General features: G+C 45.6%; 1 protein-coding gene across 2 annotated transcripts in view; it reads left to right on the top strand.

Moving 5' to 3' along the window:
• DPYD (dihydropyrimidine dehydrogenase) overlaps positions 1-22527 on the top strand; it is a 3539101-nt gene that overhangs the window by 2545032 nt on the left and 971542 nt on the right. The window contains exon 15 of one of the 2 annotated variants that reach the window (XM_085601855.1): positions 658-726. The exons of the other annotated variant lie outside the window; for it this stretch is intronic. Within the exon in view, the coding sequence (XP_085457981.1) occupies positions 658-726 (69 nt within the window). The remainder of the gene's footprint in view (positions 1-657; positions 727-22527) is intronic. 2 annotated transcript variants of the gene reach the window in all.

Raw genomic sequence — 22527 nt, 5'->3', positions numbered from 1 at the left:
CCCCGCTCATGACGGAGCCGCTCCGTCATGAGCCACGGTTGCCGTGTGCTCATGACGGAGCGGTTCCGTCATGTCACGGCCGTTGGTGGCCGCTCCGCCTACGCGGTGCTGTTTCCCCGCCTGTGCGGGGGGACAACGCAACTGGGCGGAGTCATGACGGAACCGCTCCGTCATGAGCACAGCTCAACCGTGGCTCATGACGGAGTGGCTCCGTCATGAGCACAGCGCCACCGCGCTGCCCCCCCGCACTCCCCAGCGCTGCGGCGGAATTCCCGCCGCAGCGACGGGGTTATAGCACACGGCGATCAGCATACCGATTCCGGACGCTGCATGTAACTCCCACTTCTAATACAAACCTCCCACTCATTCTGTAATGGCGTGAGTGGTATTAGCACGCGCCATCGGTAATACCGGGTCTCATATTACCTCCCCATTTTAAGTGGACAGCTCGTAATAAGGCCATTTAAGTTTTAGCTTACATTTGAAGCTACGCCATTTACGATTGAACACGTTTAAACATATAAAAATAAATAATACACCACACACAATGAGACAAAACATTCAAAGGGAGCTGTAGGGATGTGATGCTGCAGCTTATTTCAATTAAACTGTAACTAAAAAGACATATATAATAATGTATAACTTTATCTTTTTTAGATCATTATTGCTAGTATCATGTGCAGTTACAGCAAAGAAGATTGGACTGAGCTTTCAAAAAGGGCAGAGGTAATGATTCCACTAATATTTCTCATTTCTTTCGAACGATCTCATTCATGCAAAAAAAAAAAAATACAAAAAAGAAAAATGCTATGCAATATGTTAAATATTAAAGTCATATATGAATATGCTAGGAAAGGCCGTTTATTGTTCCAGCTTTCATTATATCAGAGGAAATGTTCGCTCATACGGAATTGCGTGTGTAGATGTTCTGTCCTGGTTGCCCATTCTGTCCGAGGGAAGCGTTCAGCTGAAGCATCTGTACTTATTTTCATTTTGAGGAAACTGCATCTTGTGACAGATGCCCTCGTGAAATCTAATTCCACCTCTGAGAGACTAAGAGATGCTAAACTTGCCTCCAGGCACTTTCGGCAGACAACTAGCAGACATTTCAAGGTTGTGAATAGTTTAGGAAGGAAAAAACAAAGTAAATGTATTTCTTGTTTTCACTGAAGGCTTGCACGAAATATTACCATGATAATACTACCCAGCACTGTCATACAATGGATAATGCGAACGTGGATTATCTAATTCATTCAGTCTGAAAAGTATATACTGCGATATTTGAGAAACATTATTAGTGTATTTTCAAAACCACGCACTGAAGTGGTGCTTTTAAACTCCCAACAGTTTATATAATTTGTTTTTATATATTGTTGTTGTATATTGTTCTTAACACAATGTTTTTGATATTTCTTAGCGCGTGTTCTTGATATCTTGAAGGTCTTTAAATCCCAGAGGCCGAAAATTCTTCTTAGATCCACAGTCGTGTTTGTGGAAGTACAAACTGTCTCGGATGCCCACAGTTAGGGAATTGTGCTATGCACCCACCTAACAAAAGGAAACAAGCATTGGCATAGCCAATAGGTCTCGCTTTTGGGACCTTATAAGTATTTAGTTATGCAGCACAATATCCTTGGTGCACCATAACTGTTGCATGGCAAAACACTTATAAGGTCCCAAAGGCGAGACCTATTGGCTATGCCAATGCTTGTTGCTGTTTTTGTGGTACTGCAATATATAGGGATGATATTTGTCACAATTTACAGTTTGGATTAGATCATTGATGACACTATTGTTCATAGGGTTACAAAAAACAAAAAACAAAAAACAAAAAACAAACAACAAACAAACAACAAATGATGGACGGAATGCTGACAATGCATACATTCTCCCCCAGTCAAGAGATCTGGGTTAAATCCATCGTTCTTTTGCCCACTACACCACCCCAGTTTAGACATGGCCATATGCAAATCAGTCTTGACCCTGTGCCTCATGGGAACAGTCCAGCCCGAACTGCCAAGCCATGTCTTCCCTGGACCGGAATCAAGCATCCTAGGACCGGTTTCTGGCTATCAGCCATCATCAGCCAGGATAGCTTGACTCCAGTGGCGTAGTGAGCACGGGTCCCACGTCTGGGAATACCCATCCCACTTAGGGCGAAAAGCGTTACAAAAAACAAATGATGGACGGAATGCTGACAATGCATACATTCTCCCCCAGTCAAGAGATCTGGGTTAAATCCATCGTTCTTTTGCCCACTACACCACCCCAGTTTAGACATGGCCATATGCAAATCAGTCTTGACCCTGTGCCTCATGGGAACAGTCCAGCCCGAACTGCCAAGCCATGTCTTCCCTGGACCAGAATCAAGCATCCTAGGACCGGTTTCTGGCTATCAGCCATCATCAGCCAGGATAGCTTGACTCCAGTGGCGTAGTGAGCACGGGTCCCACGTCTGGGAATACCCATCCCACTTAGGGCGAAAAGCGTTACAAAAAACAAAAAACAAAAAACAAATGATGGACGGAATGCTGACAATGCATACATTCTCCCCCAGTCAAGAGATCTGGGTTAAATCCATCGTTCTTTTGCCCACTACACCACCCCAGTTTAGACATGGCCATATGCAAATCAGTCTTGACCCTGTGCCTCATGGGAACAGTCCAGCCCGAACTGCCAAGCCATGTCTTCCCTGGACCGGAATCAAGCATCCTAGGACCGGTTTCTGGCTATCAGCCATCATCAGCCAGGATAGCTTGACTCCAGTGGCGTAGTGAGCACGGGTCCCACGTCTGGGAATACCCATCCCACTTAGGGCGAAAAGCGTTACAAAAAACAAAAAACAAATGATGGACGGAATGCTGACAATGCATACATTCTCCCCCAGTCAAGAGATCTGGGTTAAATCCATCGTTCTTTTGCCCACTACACCACCCCAGTTTAGACATGGCCATATGCAAATCAGTCTTGACCCTGTGCCTCATGGGAACAGTCCAGCCCGAACTGCCAAGCCATGTCTTCCCTGGACCGGAATCAAGCATCCTAGGACCGGTTTCTGGCTATCAGCCATCATCAGCCAGGATAGCTTGACTCCAGTGGCGTAGTGAGCACGGGTCCCACGTCTGGGAATACCCATCCCACTTAGGGCGAAAAGCGTTACAAAAAACAAATGATGGACGGAATGCTGACAATGCATACATTCTCCCCCAGTCAAGAGATCTGGGTTAAATCCATCGTTCTTTTGCCCACTACACCACCCCAGTTTAGACATGGCCATATGCAAATCAGTCTTGACCCTGTGCCTCATGGGAACAGTCCAGCCCGAACTGCCAAGCCATGTCTTCCCTGGACCGGAATCAAGCATCCTAGGACCGGTTTCTGGCTATCAGCCATCATCAGCCAGGATAGCTTGACTCCAGTGGCGTAGTGAGCACGGGTCCCACGTCTGGGAATACCCATCCCACTTAGGGCGAAAAGCGTTACAAAAAACAAATGATGGACGGAATGCTGACAATGCATACATTCTCCCCCAGTCAAGAGATCTGGGTTAAATCCATCGTTCTTTTGCCCACTACACCACCCCAGTTTAGACATGGCCATATGCAAATCAGTCTTGACCCTGTGCCTCATGGGAACAGTCCAGCCCGAACTGCCAAGCCATGTCTTCCCTGGACCGGAATCAAGCATCCTAGGACCGGTTTCTGGCTATCAGCCATCATCAGCCAGGATAGCTTGACTCCAGTGGCGTAGTGAGCACGGGTCCCACGTCTGGGAATACCCATCCCACTTAGGGCGAAAAGCGTTACAAAAAACAAATGATGGACGGAATGCTGACAATGCATACATTCTCCCCCAGTCAAGAGATCTGGGTAAAATCCATCGTTCTTTTGCCCACTACACCACCCCAGTTTAGACATGGCCATATGCAAATCAGTCTTGACCCTGTGCCTCATGGGAACAGTCCAGCCCGAACTGCCAAGCCATGTCTTCCCTGGACCGGAATCAAGCATCCTAGGACCGGTTTCTGGCTATCAGCCATCATCAGCCAGGATAGCTTGACTCCAGTGGCGTAGTGAGCACGGGTCCCACGTCTGGGAATACCCATCCCACTTAGGGCGAAACGCGTTACAAAAAACAACATGCTTGTTTCCAGTCCAGGGAGGACCTGGCTTGGCAGTTCGGGCTGGACTGTTCCCATGGGGCACAGGGTCAAGATTGATTTGCATATGGCTGGGTTCAAACTGGAATGGCATGGTGAGCAAAAAAACGATGGATTTAGGCCCAGATCTCTGTACTGGGGTGAATGTATGACATTGTTCTGCATTCTGTCCATCAATTGTTGATTTTGCATTTGTCACCCCGAGTGGGAAGGGTATGCTCAGACGTGAGTCCCTTGCTCTCCATGCCACTGGAATCAAGCTATCCTGGCTGACGAGGGCTGAAAGCCCGAAACCGGTCCTAGGATGCTTGTTTCCAGTCCAGGGAGGACCTGGCTTGGCAGTTCGGGCTGGACTGTTCCCATGGGGCACAGGGTCAAGACTGATTTGCATATGGCTGGGTTCAAACTGGAATGGCATGGTGAGCAAAAAAACGATGGATTTAGGCCCAGATCTCTGTACTGGGGTGAATGTATGACATTGTTCTGCATTCTGTCCATCAATTGTTGATTTTGCATTTGTCACCCCGAGTGGGAAGGGTATGCTCAGACGTGAGTCCCTTGCTCTCCATGCCACTGGAATCAAGCTATCCTGGCTGACGAGGGCTGAAAGCCCGAAACCGGTCCTAGGATGCTTGTTTCCAGTCCAGGGAGGACCTGGCTTGGCAGTTCGGGCTGGACTGTTCCCATGGGGCACAGGGTCAAGACTGATTTGCATATGGCTGGGTTCAAACTGGAATGGCATGGTGAGCAAAAAAACGATGGATTTAGGCCCAGATCTCTGTACTGGGGTGAATGTATGACATTGTTCTGCATTCTGTCCATCAATTGTTGATTTTGCATTTGTCACCCCGAGTGGGAAGGGTATGCTCAGACGTGAGTCCCTTGCTCTCCATGCCACTGGAATCAAGCTATCCTGGCTGACGAGGGCTGAAAGCCCGAAACCGGTCCTAGGATGCTTGTTTCCAGTCCAGGGAGGACCTGGCTTGGCAGTTCGGGCTGGACTGTTCCCATGGGGCACAGGGTCAAGACTGATTTGCATATGGCTGGGTTCAAACTGGAATGGCATGGTGAGCAAAAAACGATGGATTTAGGCCCAGATCTCTGTACTGGGGTGAATGTATGACATTGTTCTGCATTCTGTCCATCAATTGTTGATTTTGCATTTGTCACCCCGAGTGGGAAGGGTATGCTCAGACGTGAGTCCCTTGCTCTCCATGCCACTGGAATCAAGCTATCCTGGCTGACGAGGGCTGAAAGCCCGAAACCGGTCCTAGGATGCTTGTTTCCAGTCCAGGGAGGACCTGGCTTGGCAGTTCGGGCTGGACTGTTCCCATGGGGCACAGGGTCAAGACTGATTTGCATATGGCTGGGTTCAAACTGGAATGGCATGGTGAGCAAAAAAACGATGGATTTAGGCCCAGATCTCTGTACTGGGGTGAATGTATGACATTGTTCTGCATTCTGTCCATCAATTGTTGATTTTGCATTTGTCACCCCGAGTGGGAAGGGTATGCTCAGACGTGAGTCCCTTGCTCTCCATGCCACTGGAATCAAGCTATCCTGGCTGACGAGGGCTGAAAGCCCGAAACCGGTCCTAGGATGCTTGTTTCCAGTCCAGGGAGGACCTGGCTTGGCAGTTCGGGCTGGACTGTTCCCATGGGGCACAGGGTCAAGACTGATTTGCATATGGCTGGGTTCAAACTGGAATGGCATGGTGAGCAAAAAAACGATGGATTTAGGCCCAGATCTCTGTACTGGGGTGAATGTATGACATTGTTCTGCATTCTGTCCATCAATTGTTGATTTTGCATTTGTCACCCCGAGTGGGAAGGGTATGCTCAGACGTGAGTCCCTTGCTCTCCATGCCACTGGAATCAAGCTATCCTGGCTGACGAGGGCTGAAAGCCCGAAACCGGTCCTAGGATGCTTGTTTCCAGTCCAGGGAGGACCTGGCTTGGCAGTTCGGGCTGGACTGTTCCCATGGGGCACAGGGTCAAGACTGATTTGCATATGGCTGGGTTCAAACTGGAATGGCATGGTGAGCAAAAAAACGATGGATTTAGGCCCAGATCTCTGTACTGGGGTGAATGTATGACATTGTTCTGCATTCTGTCCATCAATTGTTGATTTTGCATTTGTCACCCCGAGTGGGAAGGATATGCTCAGACGTGAGTCCCTTGCTCTCCATGCCACTGGAATCAAGCTATCCTGGCTGACGAGGGCTGAAAGCCCGAAACCGGTCCTAGGATGCTTGTTTCCAGTCCAGGGAGGACCTGGCTTGGCAGTTCGGGCTGGACTGTTCCCATGGGGCACAGGGTCAAGACTGATTTGCATATGGCTGGGTTCAAACTGGAATGGCATGGTGAGCAAAAAAACGATGGATTTAGGCCCAGATCTCTGTACTGGGGTGAATGTATGACATTGTTCTGCATTCTGTCCATCAATTGTTGATTTTACTATTGTTCATAGGATCACGATGTCTCCAGTAACAACTTCTTGCTGCCCAGGTCGTGCCGAGAGGTTCCTTTTCTGGTGGTTCTGCTGTCCTGATCGAGCTGAAGGTCCTGCTGCAGTTGTCTCCTCTCTTTGTGTGTGTGGTTGTGTGTGTGGTTGTGTGTGTGGTTGTATGTGGCTGTGGGTGTGGGTGTGCTTGGGTGTGGTTGTGTGTGTGGTTGTGTGTGGGGTTGTGTGTGTGTGGGGGGTTGTGTGTGTATGTGTTGTGTGTGAGTGTGTGTGTGTAGTTGTGGGTGTGGTTGTGTGTGCTTGTGTGTGTGGTTGGGTGTAGTTGTGTGTGGGTGTGTAATTGTGTGTGTATGTGGTGTGTGTATGTGTTGTGTGTTTGTGTGTGGGGTTGTGTGTGTGGTTGTGGTTGTGCTTGTGGTTGTGTGTGCAGTTGTGTGTGTGTGGTTGGCTGTGTGGTTAGCTGTGGTTGTGTGTGTGTATGTAGTTGTGTGTGTGTGGTTGTGTGTGTGGTTGTGGTTGTGTGTGTGTGGTTGTGTGTGTGTAGTTGGGTGGTTGTGTGTGTGGTGTATGGATGGTTGGGTGTGGTTGTGTGTGTGGTTGTGTGTGTGTGTGGTTGTGGTTGTGTGTGTGTGTGTGCGTGTATGTGTGGTTGCGTGTGTGTGGTTGGGGTGGTCCCAAAATGATGACGGTAAGAGCCTGACCCTGGGTTATGATGGGGTAGGGGATGGCGGTCAGGACTTGATTCCTCACTGGGAGGCAGTGCACATACAGTATTAGGATTTTGTAAACAACCTTGATCTTTTATTTGGATCATTATTCGTAGAGCTAGAGGTATGTTGTGAAACGGACTGTTACACACCAATGCTATGTGATTTTTTCATTTTCATTTGATGCATGTAAAACGTATGCATTTTGATTCGGCGGTAACAACCTTTTTGTGAGCATTTCTCTAATTTACTGACTGTGCTTGAAATGGAATTACCATGTTATGTAGCGGTCTCTCACTAGCTGCATATCACACATTCCTAATATTCCGTACATGCAGCAGCATTTTTCCCTGTGGCTACAGCACCAGAGACCTTCGGTCTGAACTACATTTTCCTGGATTGCTATAACAAACATATTTTTTATGTAAAGCGGGTTGGTTTAATTTAGTATAAACTAAGGATCTCCCTAAGTAATTTGAGGCCCTAGAGGAGGGAGAAAGCAAATACAAAAAGTAGAATAAGAAGATCTAAACCGGCCTATATACTTAATTTGTTGATCTATTCAGATTCTGCATTACCCTAATGATATGCCAATTTTTATATCACATTATAACATTGTTTTCATAAAGTCACTATCAAACCATTGAGATTTTAATACAAAAAGTCATTTTTATTTCTTTTTTCTTTATGCGTTTTACAATTTCTACATCATTTCAAATAGACATAAACATTTATTGTCGTTTTGATACAAACCTATACATATTTAGTATAACAGGAGACATCCTAGACAACCTAGACAATAAAAAACCATTTAGTATCCATTCATACTTACATTCATACAAGGAAAAAACGAAAAAAGAAAATAATTTTGAAAGAAAATTGGAAAGGTAAGAAAGGGATGGAGAAATAGGACCCTTAGAATGGTCAGGTTTTTTCAGATTAACAATACAAAAGTTGTCAGTCTTTAATATCCCAGTGTTAGAAACGAAGTCGCGGTCAACGCGCGTTTCAGTGGAGGACCACCTTCTTCAGGACCAACTGCATATATTTAAAAGATGGACTATGTACAATAGGTGTCTGGGTGTCTTATAGAACACAAAGCGGTGTGCTAAGTGCACGCTGTGGAAGTCATCTGTCTAATGCTGTATGGCAGCGTATGTTTCTCTAGCAGCTGAGCTTTGGATGGTGCGTTGCAGTCCAAGGTTCATGATTTTATATTGCCGTGTTTTAAGTTAACGACTGAAATATTGCTTTTCAAAACTTGAGATACTTCATAGAAATGGGACCAGGGGATAGTCCGAATCTCTCTGTATTCCTGAGGAGATTTCTATTTATTTGTTATTAGTGGAAGTATTCCGTCTCGGCATAACTGTTTGCGTAAAGTCTCAGCCGGAAATCATCAACAGCGGGCAGCCGACAGCGGGTTGGTTTAAGCCATGAATACCGATTATCATGATCTACAGCGCCGGAAATGTGTGTCCTCACTAGTCAAGGATATATGGATCTTTTAAGTGCCATTACTGTACAATTATAGTGTGTTATTTTTGAGAAATGGCCGTACTGGTCCATTAAAGACATAATCGCCATGCCTATGTACCTGTTCTTTAAAGAACGATTGTTAAAAGGTCGTCAGATTGGTGTATTAAAGACTGACGTTATTGGTAATAAGTTCCAGCGCTGCACCATTGAGAAAAATGACATTAAATTGTGCCAATGCAGGTTCATTGAAGAGTGACCCTGCTGTTGAGATACGACTGCTGGTTTGCTAAATTATTGCTCAGAATAGTCTGTACGCGCGAAGGTGGGGGGAGGGGCTGAGGCAGGGAGCAAGCAAGAGGAAAGACGGATGGCGCTGAAGGCTGGCGGGTCGCGCGTGCACACTCACGTGAACGCAAGCTTGTCGCCAGCCAGCAGCACTTTGAAAACTCACCTTCTAAAGTCTCTCCGAGCAGCGCATGCTCACTGACTTGGCGGGACCTAAAAAGGGAGCTCTCCTTTAGCGCATAATTGTTAACTCTCTGAATTTGCGCATGTGCTGGAGAGACTTCTGTAGAGAAACATCAGTGGGTAAATCTGTTGTACTCTATTTCTCAGTGGCTGGTCCCCCAACCCAATAAGTGGGCCTCATAGGACCACAGGAAGATCGATGCACTCACTTGCTTAGAGATGCAATATTGTAGAATGCTCGTTCGGTGGCACAATGGTGCTCCTGCCACACTGTCAGTGTTTTGCTGATATATCCCCGCCTGCCTTTGTAGTAGTTCCCACAATGAGCTCCACCCGGGTGTGGTTCAATGGCATTTCCTCTATATAGTCATAGCAAATGTAAGGAAGTTGGGCTAGACCTGGGGACTAGTAATAGGTGAAAAGTATCAACCAAACTTGTATTACACAATGTTAGGCTCAATGTCCTCTTAAGGATTTTGAGGGCCACAGGCAAGACATATTTTGGGGCCCATTTTCAGAACACTTGGATCTTTATTGCCCATTTCTCACTATTTCAAGTCCACATGATGCTAAACAATACTTGTTAGACTTGGTATCCTTGACATGGTTTCCCCTGACTTTTTTACCTTTACATCCTTTATTTTTGACAATATGCTGGATTTCGTTTTTGTTGGCTTAAATGCTATGGGCACTTTGCCACTGCTGGTCATTATCAAACTGCAAGTAATCCCTGTGTAAATTGTTATTATGAATGGTTATCCATGATTGGCATATTTGATTTACTAATAAATCCCTAGTACATTGCACTGTGTGTGCCCATGGCCTGTAAATCAGATGCTACTAGTGGACATGCAGCACTGATTGTGCCACCTGCATGAATAACTCTGTAAATGTATCTCAGACCTACCATTGCAGTGTCTCTGCACCCAGTTTAAACTGCCATTTCGACCTGGCAAGGGCACCCGCTTGCCAGGCCACAACCTTCCATTTTTCTACATGTAAGGAACCCCTCAGGACAACCCAAGGTACCCCCATGGGCAGGGTGCAGTGTATGTAAAAGGTGGGACATGTGCTGGTGTGTTTTACATATCCTGATAGTAAAATACTGCCAATTTCATTTTTCAATGTTGAAAGGCAATCTGTCCCATTGGCTAACATGGTAGTTAGTTTGTAACATCTTACAAGTATAACTTTCCATTGGGACAAGATGGAGGAATTGAGTTTAGGCTCTCTCAACTCAGAATTTACTAACACATCTTTTTAGGAAGATGGTTTATAAATTGTGTGTTTGAAAATGGAACTTTTAGAAAGTAGACATTTGAAAGTTTAACCATTCCATGTGCCTCTGCTGTATGTGCGATAACTGTCTGGTTTTGGAGTGACAGGAGCTGGGGATGTGCAGTCACTGTAGACAGCCACAAGGGGGTTGGGATGCGTCCTGCCTTTCCTGGGTGACTCACAGCTGGGCTGAAGTGACCTTGGCTGCATTTAGAATGTTGGGAGGAGTTTCACTTGCACCTGAATGGGCTGTGTCTCTTTTGCACAATGCTGTCTCCAACTCCTGTGGTCATGCTGCACCAGAGAGGAAAGAAATGTTTTGGACTGGGCTCCGAGACCCTTGCCACAAACAGAACAAAAAAATGTGGTATAAGTATTGGACCTTACATTCCAGTGAATTTGATCACATCTTGACCCACGAGGAACCTCTGCCAAAGAGAAGAACTGGAGAGCTTTAAGGAAGAGTAGTGCCCCTTTGCTGCGTGTGCTTTGCTGGGTTGACCTGTAGTTGCTGCTTCTGCAAAGGATAGGACAAATACTGGAAATTTGCTATAAACCTGCTTGAAGAAGAATCCACAAGGGCCTGTGTGTGCTGGCCTTTTGTTCTGAAGTTGGAGGGCCACAATGACTTCACCTGCAACCCACTGACCAGCACCTGGACTCATCTGTGGACTCCTGGATACAAGAGTGTGTCAATTCCAGTTCCAGGGCCCTTTGTATTGTGTGGGTGTTGCTACAAAGCAAGAAGAACAACTTCAACACCATCAGCGATGCTGCCAGTGACGCCACAACCTGCCCCGAGCCCGGGGGGACTGCTCGTGAAGTGCCCAACGCACTGCCTTGCCTGCACAGCAGCTCAAACGCCCTTTGATGCCTGAAGTTATTGGCCTTCCCAATGCCAGCGCTTCCAACAATGCCGTCACCTCCAGTGCAAGTATCACATTATCGCGGAGCCAATAACCAACAAGAGTGACTTCACGAACTGTTTGTCGCATTGCCTCACCTCACCAGAACCGACACCTCGGGTTGACGCTGCCTAACATCCCCTGTCCTAGATTCGATGCCTCGCCTCCTCGCTGATTCGACGCCTTGCCTCCCCCATGACAGACAGAAACCAGCTTCTCCTCGGACCTCACACCTCACCTCTATGACACTGTGCATCGTCTGTTGACTTAGTTTCCATGGTAGTGTTCTTTGGGGTCTGTATGACTCCGTGCCAGACCTGCGCACCTCACGGTCGGTGCCATACTTTGGATTTATGCCTGTCACAACGTCGTAATAACCCCAGGTAGAGCTATTTTGTTTCTGCAATCTATTATTGAAGTAACCTGTCTAAAAGCATATATTGGTACATGTATGTTGAATTTTTGTCAGTTTGGTCTTGTTGGTTTAGATAAAGATACTTTATTTTTCTAAACTGGCGTGTTGTCCATTTGGGAGGTTATCACTGTGTTACTGTGTGTTTGGGGTACAAATACTTTAGACATTGCCTTTGGGACAAGCCTGTTTGCTCGTACCAAGTTTCCAAGGGGGTCAGCAGGGGTTCTCTAAAGTGGGTAGATCCCTACCCTGACTAGAAGGAAGGGTCCCTACTTGGACGAAGATGCATACCTCTGCCAATTTCTAGTATATATGTCTTATCAAGTGCCCCAAAAATGCTCACAATGACACTGGGTAGAGGGAGAAAGAGTAAGAGATAAGAGAAAGTGGGAAATAGGTTGCGATAGAGAAATAGAAGAGACCAAGGTCAAATGGAGAGAGAATTCCTCTTCTCCAAGGGGGCCAAGTAAAGTAGGGGCCCTGGGAAACTGCCCACTTTGCTCATGCTTTAAGATGTCTCTGGTTGGGCCATCACAACTAAAGTGGACCTTTTTAAGATTCAAATTGCAGTCATTTGTAAGTGTTGAGCTTGCTGAACCACTTTGGTGACTAGTAATCCAAGCCAAACAACTGATTGTAATGGTTTTCTATCATTAACTATGTCAATTGTATTAATAAACTAATAGATTCCACCTTAAGTAAAAACATGAAAGTGAAAACTGTTGTAAACTGGCTTGATATTATATCAGAGGTAATCTTTTGACTATTCCAGAGGCACAGTATGCTGTGGCCACTCACACTAGTATTCCACCAATTTCTTATATAATTATCACTGAAAACGCCACAGCAAGCACCAAGTCTTCAATTTAAAAGAGGATAGTCACTGAGCGTCTCCTATTCCCACTCTCATAAAAGACCAAGGAGCAGTATGTATTTCCTATGGCAAACGATGTTCTCTGCTGTGGACGGTCTTCCTATATCATTAAAATAGACAAGGGTGGCAAATGCAATGTATTACAGTGATACCATTCAGGAGGATGATAAAGTTCCACTATTATCCCCTTAAGAGAGATAAGATGGTATTGCCTTCACTGAATTCCACATATCCTTTTCCTGCCTCCCTGGGCTCCAGAGCTCAGCTGAGGGCACAGTTAAAAACCCTCGACATGCATCAGATTGACTGAGTAACTCAACTGCTGCTGTGGCCACCTCATGTATCTCACCTCTCTCTTCTGCGCTCATCCCATAGAGTGTGGAGCAGCAGTGGACACATACTCTTTTGACTGACTGACTAACTCATTGATGGCACTTATACAGAGCCTACTATCAGCTATTTGTTTCAATCTGATTAGACAGACTACTTTTGCACATTTTCCTGAAGATATCTGTCAGTTAAGGGTGGTAATTTGAGCATCCATGAAATCACATGCACACACACACACACCAGCACAGCACTCACTCCCAAATATTCATACATACACACACCATACGTAAAAATAAATGACACTTACCTGATTCAGCTCTCAGGGAGGCAGCCTCAGATGTCTCAGAAGGGTATGTTCCAGAAGGGTTTGGACTGTCTCCTGGGAGGAGGACGCTGTCCCTTCCTAGTGACAGAGTGGGATGGGGTCAGCGAGAGTTGCTGACCCCACCCCATTCTGTGACTTGGTATCAGCTCTCCAGAAGTGAAGCCTCGGAGGCCCAAGAAAGCTTAGGATGGTCTCCTTCTCTCATTGGCTGAGCTTAGGACAGCCAATGAGAGGAGGCAACAGTCCCCACCTCATCACAGAGTGGGATGAAGTCAGTGAGTGTTGCTAACCCCTCCCACTCTGTGATGAGGTGTTGCGATAAACACTCAGCTCTGGGCACTTAAGGGCTTAAAACTGAAGCACCCAGGTCTGAGCTTATTAATGATGCTACCCCTCATCACAAAGGAGAGAGCCACAAAGTGCTTTGCCATGCCGAAGAGGTAACGCCGACAGGAGCTGTGACATCTTCGGCCCAGGAAAGTTCATTTAAGGTATTCAAGCCACTGTGTATTTAGCACATGTCTAGCTCCTGGCTGCCTGACTTAAATAGGAAGAGTGTATATCAGGCTGACCTTGGCTCAGTCTGACAGACACTCTTCTTGTCAGGAAAAAGGTAAGGGGAAGTGGGTCCTCTGACCGTAAGGACAGGCTGCAGAAGATAGCCGGACAGGTTGAGAGCCTAATAGTTGATTATACTGAGTTTTTCTTAGAGGAAGCTTGTATTCACATTCCAGCATAACTGATTAATAGACACTTGGCTATTGATAGCAGAGGTTTCTCCATACTACCAAGAGTATGACCAGGATGGTTTGAATATTAAGTATAAAGGAAAAAATTCACTTGGACCTATATATTTAAAAATAAATATTCACACAGACCCAATCAAACATACTCATAATCTTATAAACAAACCACAAAAACGTCCCCATAAGGACAAAGATTTAAACCCAAAAATACAGCCACATAGTACATAAAGATAAAAACTGCAAAATATACTGCAAATCAGATTTACTAAAAATAATATAAAACATTTTGACTTACAAATTGAATAAGAATTAACAATAAATATATACTAAAAGCAAAATTTTAAAATCATCATGAGAGAAACAAACTTATATGTGATACACTTAAATTCATCAAAAAGGGGTTATTTTCAACAGGAATCAAATGTATCACCACCATCAGTCTATGTATTCATATTTGTTTTTAGACATGAGGCTGCTCCTGGATATAACCCAATACAGAAGTGGGTGTCGACGTGTTTCAGTGGTAGAAGATTATTGCAGTGCCACCTTCATCAGGACTTAAAGAATACTTGTCTCTCTCACAACAAATATTTATGAATTATTTGTTATACCTAATTAAAACAAACAAGAAAAAACACATGCTTAATTTCCAATTTCTTCCCTATAATCAATTATCTAAATATTTAATGCATTTATCTCAATTTTTATCATCTTTGTAACCGTAATGTAATGCACAGTAGACTTTCAAACAAACAGACACAATTCTAAATTCAGAAAGGGGTTATATTTGAAGATCCCTCAAGGTTTTCCGAAATAAACTAACTGGTGAAACAAAGAAATATTGAAAATGAGTAGAAAAAAATGTCCATTTGTGACAAAATTTTAATCTGTAGTTGTAACCATTACATCCGTTGGACCCTTCTGGTTTCATGGATATGCAGTGGCGACTGGCACACGTAAGAGCAGTGAGCATGGTGTTGGAGTCCACAGACGGGATAGGAAACTTAAATAAAAAAATAAATAAAACCATTTACCTTGAACAAGATAAGTGGTTAATTAATTGTTTTATTAAATTTGCCTATCCCATCATCTGTCGATTCTCCCTCATCCCACCCCACCGGCTCATCCCTCTTATCTGTGCCAGTCGCCACTGAGAATAGGTAGGGTTTGTAGGTTCTCCAAGAACTTGAGGTACCCAGAGCCAATAAATGGACTGCACCGTACAATGTTTTTTAATTGTGTACCGAGTATAGACCAATTCATATGGTGAAATATGTAGAGTGAAAAATTCATATCAAAGAAACCAATGTATTTCTGAAATTGGCACAAGATATGAATTTTAGGAGCAGTGCACCTCTCTGAATTTGTGGTCTACCCATATTAGCATGTGATTCAGAGTGCATTTTTTAAAATGTCCCCTTTTATACCCACTGACTTACATTTGGAAGGCACGAATGCAGCAAAATCCAATTGGTAATAACAAATGTTCTACTAGTCTATGTTCCCACATATCTTTCAATAAAAATGGTACCTCACTTGTGTGGGTAGGCCTAATGCCTGCTACAGGAAATGGGCCAAAATCCAACATGGATGCATCACATTTTTTCACTGAAAACTGACCCTTTTTGCATGTGGGTAGTTGGGGATTTTGGGAGCTAGGTCAGCCAGCACCTAGGCAAACCAAGCAAACCAGCACATTTTTTAATTGTAGATACCTGGGGGAATCCAGGGTGGGTGACTTGTGTGGCTCTCAAGACATTTTTACCCAGAATCACTTGCAAACCTCAAAATTTGACTAAAAACACATTTTACTCTAATTTCTGTACTGGAAAGTTCAGGAATCTGAGAAACAAAATGTCTTCCACCCAGCATTCCCCGTAGCCTCCTGATCAAAATAATCTTTCACTTGTGTGTTAAGCCTAGTGCCTGCGACAGGAAAGGGACCAACATGCACCATGGACACTACAAACTGAAGTGTTTTTTTGCAAAGTGGGTAGCTGTGGATTTTGGACTCTAGCTCAGCCAGCACTTAGGAAAACATAGCAAGCCATCACAGATTTGAAGTAGTAGACACCTGGGGGAAACCAGGGTAGGGTGACGTGCATGGTTTCCACCAGGTTATTTCACTCAGAATCCCTTGTAAACCTCAAACCTTTGGGGTCCCCTTTGTGCCATTGAAACCAGGATTGACGAAGAGGGAAGACACTTTGTCCTTGCGGGGTTGCAGGATGAATTATGGGTGGTCAGTATGCCTCAATACAGGTCAGAAACACTTTCTCACAACACTGTCATCCTTTTTCACCTGGGACCTCCAATCACCACTACCTTTTGGGGAGATTACAACAGTGTTGCTCAAATACACCTCAACAGGTTGGTGCTGCCCTTGGCATATGTTCCGGTCATCTGTCTTCTGAGACACTATAGGGTTGAGGGGACAAGTGGGTGTCATGTGACCCCACTGGAGGCTATGGAACTCAGGACAGCAGGAATATTCCTTTTACTCCCCGCTACATGATCTACGTGCCTGACTAAACACACTACTCTGCACCTACGAGAATGCAGGTCAAGTTTTTGCAGACTGAATACTTGCGGCACAAGTTTTTGACCACAACCCACTTCTCATGAGCTAGAACTGAAGCAGACTTGTGTCCCCCATTCCCACTTGGAGGATCCAACCTGTGTTTTCGAATGAACCCCTGTTCAGGGAATAATTAGTGGATAAAGTCAACAAATACCTTCAGAGCAACGACCGGACAGTGTTGCACAGTAACGTTGGTGGAACGCATTTAAAGTGGTGGTGCATGGCCGCTGAATGGGTTGTTCCTTGGGGTCTGGAGGGAACTTTCTGTGGACTAAAGTTGGTGGAAGATGACTTATGTCATTTTGAGATAGAAATGCAGATGAGCCCTCAGGAGCGGGACCAACTGCGGGGAAATGTAAGGCTTACGCTGAACTCTTAGATAAACTGCAGCTCCTAAATAGATGGGAGTGGCATGGGCAGAGAAGGGAGGCTTTTATCCTGATTGTTCCATGTGGAGGGGCGGGGTGATTAATCACACAAATACAGAATCCGACAGGGGACTTGGCATACTCACAACAGGCATACACGCAGTGTTGATGCACTATTGCAAGAACCTTCATGGGGTGCCTGCCCTGACCAAGGTAGTGACTACAGAATTGTTTCTTCCTTGTCTGACGCTCCCATCACTCGGAAGAGGCAGAAGCCTCTGGCGGCCCGATCAAACAACCTGGAATTTGACAGCTCTTTAGGAGCTGGCATGTGGCAAAACCCCAGGCACAGTTCTATCAAACATACGCTTCCCTGCTAGTGCTCTGGCTGGCATAAATGTATGCAAAGGGCTTTGCTAGTGGGATATTTTCCCTTCACTACTAGGGAAGCACTTACAGTGTACATACCAAAGACTACCGGAGAGTATTGGAGGTCATGTCCTATCGCTCTCTGTCCATGCTTAACATAGATTATAAAATCCTTAGCAAGGTGCTGGCTAACCACCTACAGTCACACCTGCACTCTCTGATACACACTGACCAGAGCATTGCAACACTTCTGTCAACATATATACTGCATGCTGGGGGCAGTAGTACTCTCCATTGATATTAAGAAGAAGCTTAATACCTTGCAGTGGAATACTTGCAGGAGGTTGTAGACAAGATGGCACTGGGGAAAGGGTGGCGTAGGTTGGTGTCGCTACTTTATGCTGCTCGAGCATGCAGGTCTGGGGGGGTGCAGCAACTCTGAAGTATTCATGGTTCACAGGGGCATGAAACAGGGTTGCCCACAGTCCCCAGTCTTCTTTGAGCTGGAGGTAGAACAGTTCACAAGTGTAAAAAGGACTGAAGGATATGGGAGAGGAATCCCTTTGTGGGATGGCTAATATGCCATATCGCTGTATGCGGATAATATGTTATTGTACCTGCGGAATGCTCACACCGGGATTTCATGGGTGGTGGAAGCACTGAAAGAGTTGGGAAATGTGTCTGGATTCCACATGAATTGGGCTAAGACTTTTGCCTTCCAACTGGCGACGATAGCTGGGGAATCACCTGAAGTGGTCTTTGATAATGTGATTCGCTGGGAACCACAGGTGCTTTGCTATCTGGGAATCAGGATTTATCACATGGATGTGGATCTCAGAGAAGGCAATCTGGGGGCAATGCTGAGGGGCAGCGTGACTTTCTAACATACTTTGCAGCTCCCCAGGATGGCCAGCATGGCGTTGACAAAGATGATCATTTTGGCCCGACTGCTCTACTACTTCATCAGCCTCCCGGTTTAGGTTCCTTTGAAGTGGTTCCACTCCCTCAATTTGCTATTACGGGACTCTATATAGGATAGGAAATGCAAATGAGTCTTATTGCAGATATATTGAGGCTGTCACTAGAAGGGGGTACCAGATTTTAAATTGTATTTCAGTGCAGCGCAACCTAATGGATTGCTGGACTAGACAGGGCTTATCTGGGGGAGTTTGGAGATGGTCACAGGGAAGGAGCCCTTACTGCATTGATCTCAGGAATAGAGGTGCACCCTGAGGAGAAACTGAGGCTGCTAACTTTGGCCTTGCGCTGCTGGAAGGAGGTGATTAAGCATGTGGAGGAACATCCGTTTTGTGCCCCGGCAGTGCCACTGGTGGTACTGCTCGCTGTTAGAGGAAGTTATCTCTCGGCACAATGATTTTTCAGACTGAACGGAGGCAGACTTGATGACCTTAGGAGACTGTTATGAAGAGGGCACCCTCTGGCAGCAGGACGCACTGGTGGAGAATGGACATCTTCCTGGAGCACAGTTCCGGCGTAGAGGGCACACATCTAAATGCTGTATTGGCTTTATGGGAACCCAGACCAGGAGCCACCTGCCCATAACTTATTCCAAACGGTATAGAAATTTGGTTGTGGCTGACACCTAGTGTTGTGGCTGTACCGAATAATGACAGCTATGGTCAGAGATGGCTTCCTCACTGCACGGGTCAGATGGGAGGCTATACTGGGGTGGCAAGGAGTGTGGGTGTAGGTAAGGAATGGGAGGACACTTTGGAATACTCCAAGAAAGTTTAGAGCTTACACCTCAAAAGGTGAATGTTTGTTACCAACTGACCGATAGCGGTTGTCCCAGTTGCACCCACCCTGATGCAGACTTTGGCCAGATGGTGTGCAACTGTTCTCTCATTTTGCGTTTCTGGGGGCTGGTAGTAGGTGGCCTGGAGTGCACCCTGGACCGGCAGGGCCTGAGAAATACAGCGGTCTGCCTTTTAGGCTTTTATGGCCGAAGGCCAGCAGCGAAAGTGGGTAATGCATTCCTGGACCTAGTGCCTGGCTGAGTCCATATGGACATTGCGCGACATTAGAAATCCACAGACAGCTCACCACATAGTTGATGGAAGGTGGAGGTGTTGATTTGGATGAGTGCAGAGAAAGCAGCACTCTGCTTGGAGGACTATAGAGAGCTCTAGAAGGATCCCTTTGCAGATCTCTGGAAGGAGGTAGTATCTAACTTCGAAAATATGGATAGAGAGGAGATAGGAGCGCTCAGGTACATGGGGGCAGCAGCGGCCTCATACATGAGAAGGGAATGACAGAAGGCGGACTGCAACCGAGAGGTGTTGGCAGGGATACTCTCACCCCTCCTCACACAACACTGTGACACACTCCTCCTGTTACCCCATAGAAACCACTACTCTAGCTTAAACAACCCAGAAATTACAAAAGCTTGGGAAAATTAAATGTTACTCTTGTTATGTTTACAGTGTACACAGGAGATTTTTCACAATGGTTAACAGAGATAAATGTGCACAGTAAGGATGTATACTTTAAGGAAACTCACTGTTTTACTGACTTACTGTTAAAACAAGAAACTAATAAATGAAGATTTTTCCAAAATACTACCTCTGCTATGCAACTCCACTCCATGCCACTCTCTCTACAACATGCCAAAACATGTTACACTTTACTCCACACTACGTCACACCAGTCCACTTTACTCTACTCCACTGTACAAAGCTTTACCTCACTCTATGCTACTGTACAACAATCCATTCTACGCAGCTCCACTGTTTGACACACTACAAATGCCACTCGGCAACACTGTATTCCACTCTCTGACACTTTACTCCATTTTACACCCCTACACTCTACTGTACAATACTGTACTAAACTGTATAAACTGCACAACACTCTACTCCACACTGCCGCTCTACGATATTCTAGTCCACTATATGACACTATGCACAGCTCTTTGTATGCCACTTCAGCCCACTTTACTCCACTCGACTCTATGACACAGTACTCCATTCTACTCCACTAATCCACTTTCGACCATTCCACTTTACAGCATTTTATGCCATTGTTTGGGGTGAGTCAAGGAGGGATAGGGGAGGGAAGAGTCTAGAAAGGGTTACATGGGAGATCATAGTAGTAGAATGAGGTTTGGGATGAATCAGAGTGGAGGTAGAGAATGAGACAAAGACAGTGCTTTGGAGGGAGTTGAAGTATTTTTTTGTTTTTTTTCCTTTATTTCTTTCTACAGTAGGAGTAAACGAATAAATATATAGACACAAAGCTACATAGAAATGGTATACAATAATAAGGGGTAGAGGATGTAGCCAAACAGCTAGGGCGGTCAATTTCAAATCTGGGGACCGGGTTCGAGTCTCGGCAATGACGCTCAACATCCTGTGATTCTGGGCAAATAACTTAATCTCCTGTGCCTAAAAAAAATGAATGTGCCTTTGTGTAACGCAACTGGTGCTCATGTAAAGCGTTCTGATATTTGAAACCTTGGGGTCAAGTTTGTGCTATATACAAATACGCAATAATAGAAATATGGAAAATAGCAAACAGATCTAATATTGTTATGTTTTAGAGTTCCATATGTGCATGTGTAAATAGATAGCAATTGGGACTTTCAGGTGTTGCTGTACATAAAACTGATTTATTTGTGTACTTTAATAATTTTTTTATTAATTTTTTCATATTTATTTTTTTATTTCTCTCAATATTTTAATATGCCTTGTGATCGACAAATAAAATAGGCAAAGACCCAACTAATCAAATAACTTATATGACTGGAAACACGCCAAAGTCAACCCCCTCCTTAAGAAACCCTCCACAGACCCGAAGTAGCCAAGGTCATCGAAAATGCCATCAACACCCAACTAGCAAACTTCATTGAAGCCAACAGCATCTTGGGCATCTCCCAATCCGGATTCCGCAGCAACCAGAGCACCTACTCGTCGCCAATTACGACATCAGCTCCCTCCTTCAACACCGTCTCCTACTGCACACTAGCCACCAGACTCCATGACGCCGGCATCCGTGGAAAGGCCCTTGACTGGCTATGCTCATTTCTCACAGGCAGAACTCAGCGAGTCAGACTCCTCCCCTACCTCTCGGAACCAACAGAGACCAGATGTGGAGTGCTCGAGGGATCCTCCCTCAGCCACACCCTCTTGAACATCTACAAGGTCCCCCTCACACCCATCATCAGAAACCACAGACTCAACATCGTCTTCCTACGCCGACGACACCCAGCTCATTCTCTCTCTTACCAAAGAACCCAACATCACCAGGTACAACTTTCAAGAAGGGATGAAAGCAGACGCCACCTGGATGAGGAAGATCTGCCTGAAACTCTACTTTGAGAAAAGAGAAGTCCTCATCCATGGCTCCACCCCCTCCGTGTAGAACAACACCTGGTGGCCCCCATCCTGACAGATCCCTTCCGTATCCAGAAAAACGGTCACGCATGCCCTAATCAGTAGCAGACTGGACTGAGGCAACACTCTCTATGCCGGAATCAACAAGAAACTACTTTGCAGACCGTCCAGAACGCCACAGCCAGACTGATCCTACACGTCCCCCATCACACCCACATCACTCAACACCTCTGTGATCTCCACTGGCTCCCCAACAAGAGCAGAATAACCTTCAAGCTCCTCACTCACGCATAGAAGGTCCTCCACAACTTCATACCAGCATACCTGAACAACCGCCTCTCCTTCAACGCACCCAAGAGACACCTTTGATCTGCTGAACTCTCTCTGGCCACCATCCCACACATCTACAAGACCAGAACAGGAAGAAAAAGTCCTTCTCCTACCTTGCAGCCAAGGCTTGGACAGCCTTCCCCTACACCTCCGGCAAGTCCCTACACTGCTCCAGTTCAGGAAGGACTTCAAGACCTGACTTTTCGGATGACCCCAGCACTCAATGGAGCTGCTCCCGCTTTCCCCCTAGCGCCTTGAGACCCTCACAGGTGTGTAGCTGTGCTTTACCAATACCTGATTGATTGATTGCCTCATCTAACTAAACTATGGATGAATCTCCTGACTCATCTAACCAAGGTATGGATGAGAAGAGAGGCA

Source organism: Triturus cristatus, chromosome 4_2 (genome assembly GCF_964204655.1).
Source record: "Triturus cristatus chromosome 4_2, aTriCri1.1, whole genome shotgun sequence".
Classification (NCBI taxonomy): domain Eukaryota; kingdom Metazoa; phylum Chordata; class Amphibia; order Caudata; family Salamandridae; genus Triturus; species Triturus cristatus.
Note: the sequence above shows the minus strand (reverse complement) of the source record. Positions and strands in the feature narration are given on the sequence as shown.